At 64.4% G+C, this 1,082-nt stretch overlaps 1 protein-coding gene across 1 annotated transcript in view; it reads left to right on the forward strand.

Moving 5' to 3' along the window:
* Window positions 1-1,074, forward strand: part of CALB2 (calbindin 2) — an 18,892-nt gene extending 17,818 nt beyond the window's left edge. Inside the window, exon 11 of the mRNA XM_014960759.1 lies at window positions 893-1,074. Within this exon, the coding sequence (XP_014816245.1) occupies window positions 893-1,009 (117 nt within the window). The 3' untranslated portion in view covers window positions 1,010-1,074. The remainder of the gene's footprint in view (window positions 1-892) is intronic.
* Window positions 1,075-1,082: the final 8 nt, after the last annotated feature.

Here is a 1,082-nt window from a genome sequence, read left to right on the forward strand (position 1 = left end):
CCAACAGCATCTTCCACCCCCTGCATCCCTGCTCCATGAGGACTGGGAGAGATGCTGGTCCAGATGCCAACCCTGTGTCCCCATGGGGGAGTTGTGTGTGGGGATGTCCCAGTCTGGGGGTGCCCCCCAAGGGGAAATGGGGTACCCAGCCCCCCTGGACCCCCCCATGCTTCCTCCTTTCTCCCAGCAGCGTCTTCCACTCCCTGCTCCATGGGTCCAGGGGACACGCTGGTCCAGGTGCCAACTGTGTCCCCATGGGGGAGCTGAGGGGGGAAGGTACCAGCTTGGGGGTGCCCCCCAGGGAGAAACGGGGTATCCAGCCCCTCCCAGAACCTCCTGGACTCCCCCCCTGCGTCCTCCCCTCTCCCAGCAACATCTCCACCCGCTGCATCCTTGCTCCATGAGGAGCAGGAGAGATGCTGGTCGAGATGCCGGTCAAGATGCCAACCCTGTGGTATCCCCATGGGGAAGTTGTGGGGTGATGTCCCAGCCCCGGGTGGGGTGCCCCCCAAGGGGAGAAAAGGGGTATCCGGGCACACCCACCCATCCCGTTCCTTGCAGGAATGGGTCCAGGGGACACGCTGGTCCAGGTGCCAACTGTGTCCCCATTGGGGAGCTGAGGGGGGAAGGTACCAGCTTGGGGGTGCCCCCCAGGGAGAAACGGGGGATCCACTCCCCCCCTGCGTCCTCCCCTCTCCCAGCAACATCTCCACCCGCTGCATCCTTGCTCCATGAGGACCAGGAGAGATGCTGGTCGAGATGCCGGTCAAGATGCCAACCCTGTGGTATCCCCATGGGGAAGTTGTGGGGTGATGTCCCAGCCCCGGGTGGGGTGCCCCCCAAGGGGAGAAAAGGGGTATCCGGGCACACCCACCCATCCCGTTCCTTGCAGGAGATGAACATCCAGCAGCTCACCAACTACAGGAAGAGCATCATGAACCTCTCCGACGGGGGCAAGCTCTACCGCAAGGAACTGGAGATCGTCCTCTGCAGCGAGCCCCCCGTGTAGGGGGGGGCAGTTCTCCGGGTCCCCCAGGACTCACCGTGGGGTTGGGGGGGGGGGCAAGGAGGGACTCAGACAC

Source organism: Calidris pugnax, unplaced genomic scaffold (assembly GCF_001431845.1).
Source record: "Calidris pugnax isolate Ruff unplaced genomic scaffold, ASM143184v1 scaffold347, whole genome shotgun sequence".
Lineage (NCBI taxonomy): Eukaryota > Metazoa > Chordata > Aves > Charadriiformes > Scolopacidae > Calidris > Calidris pugnax.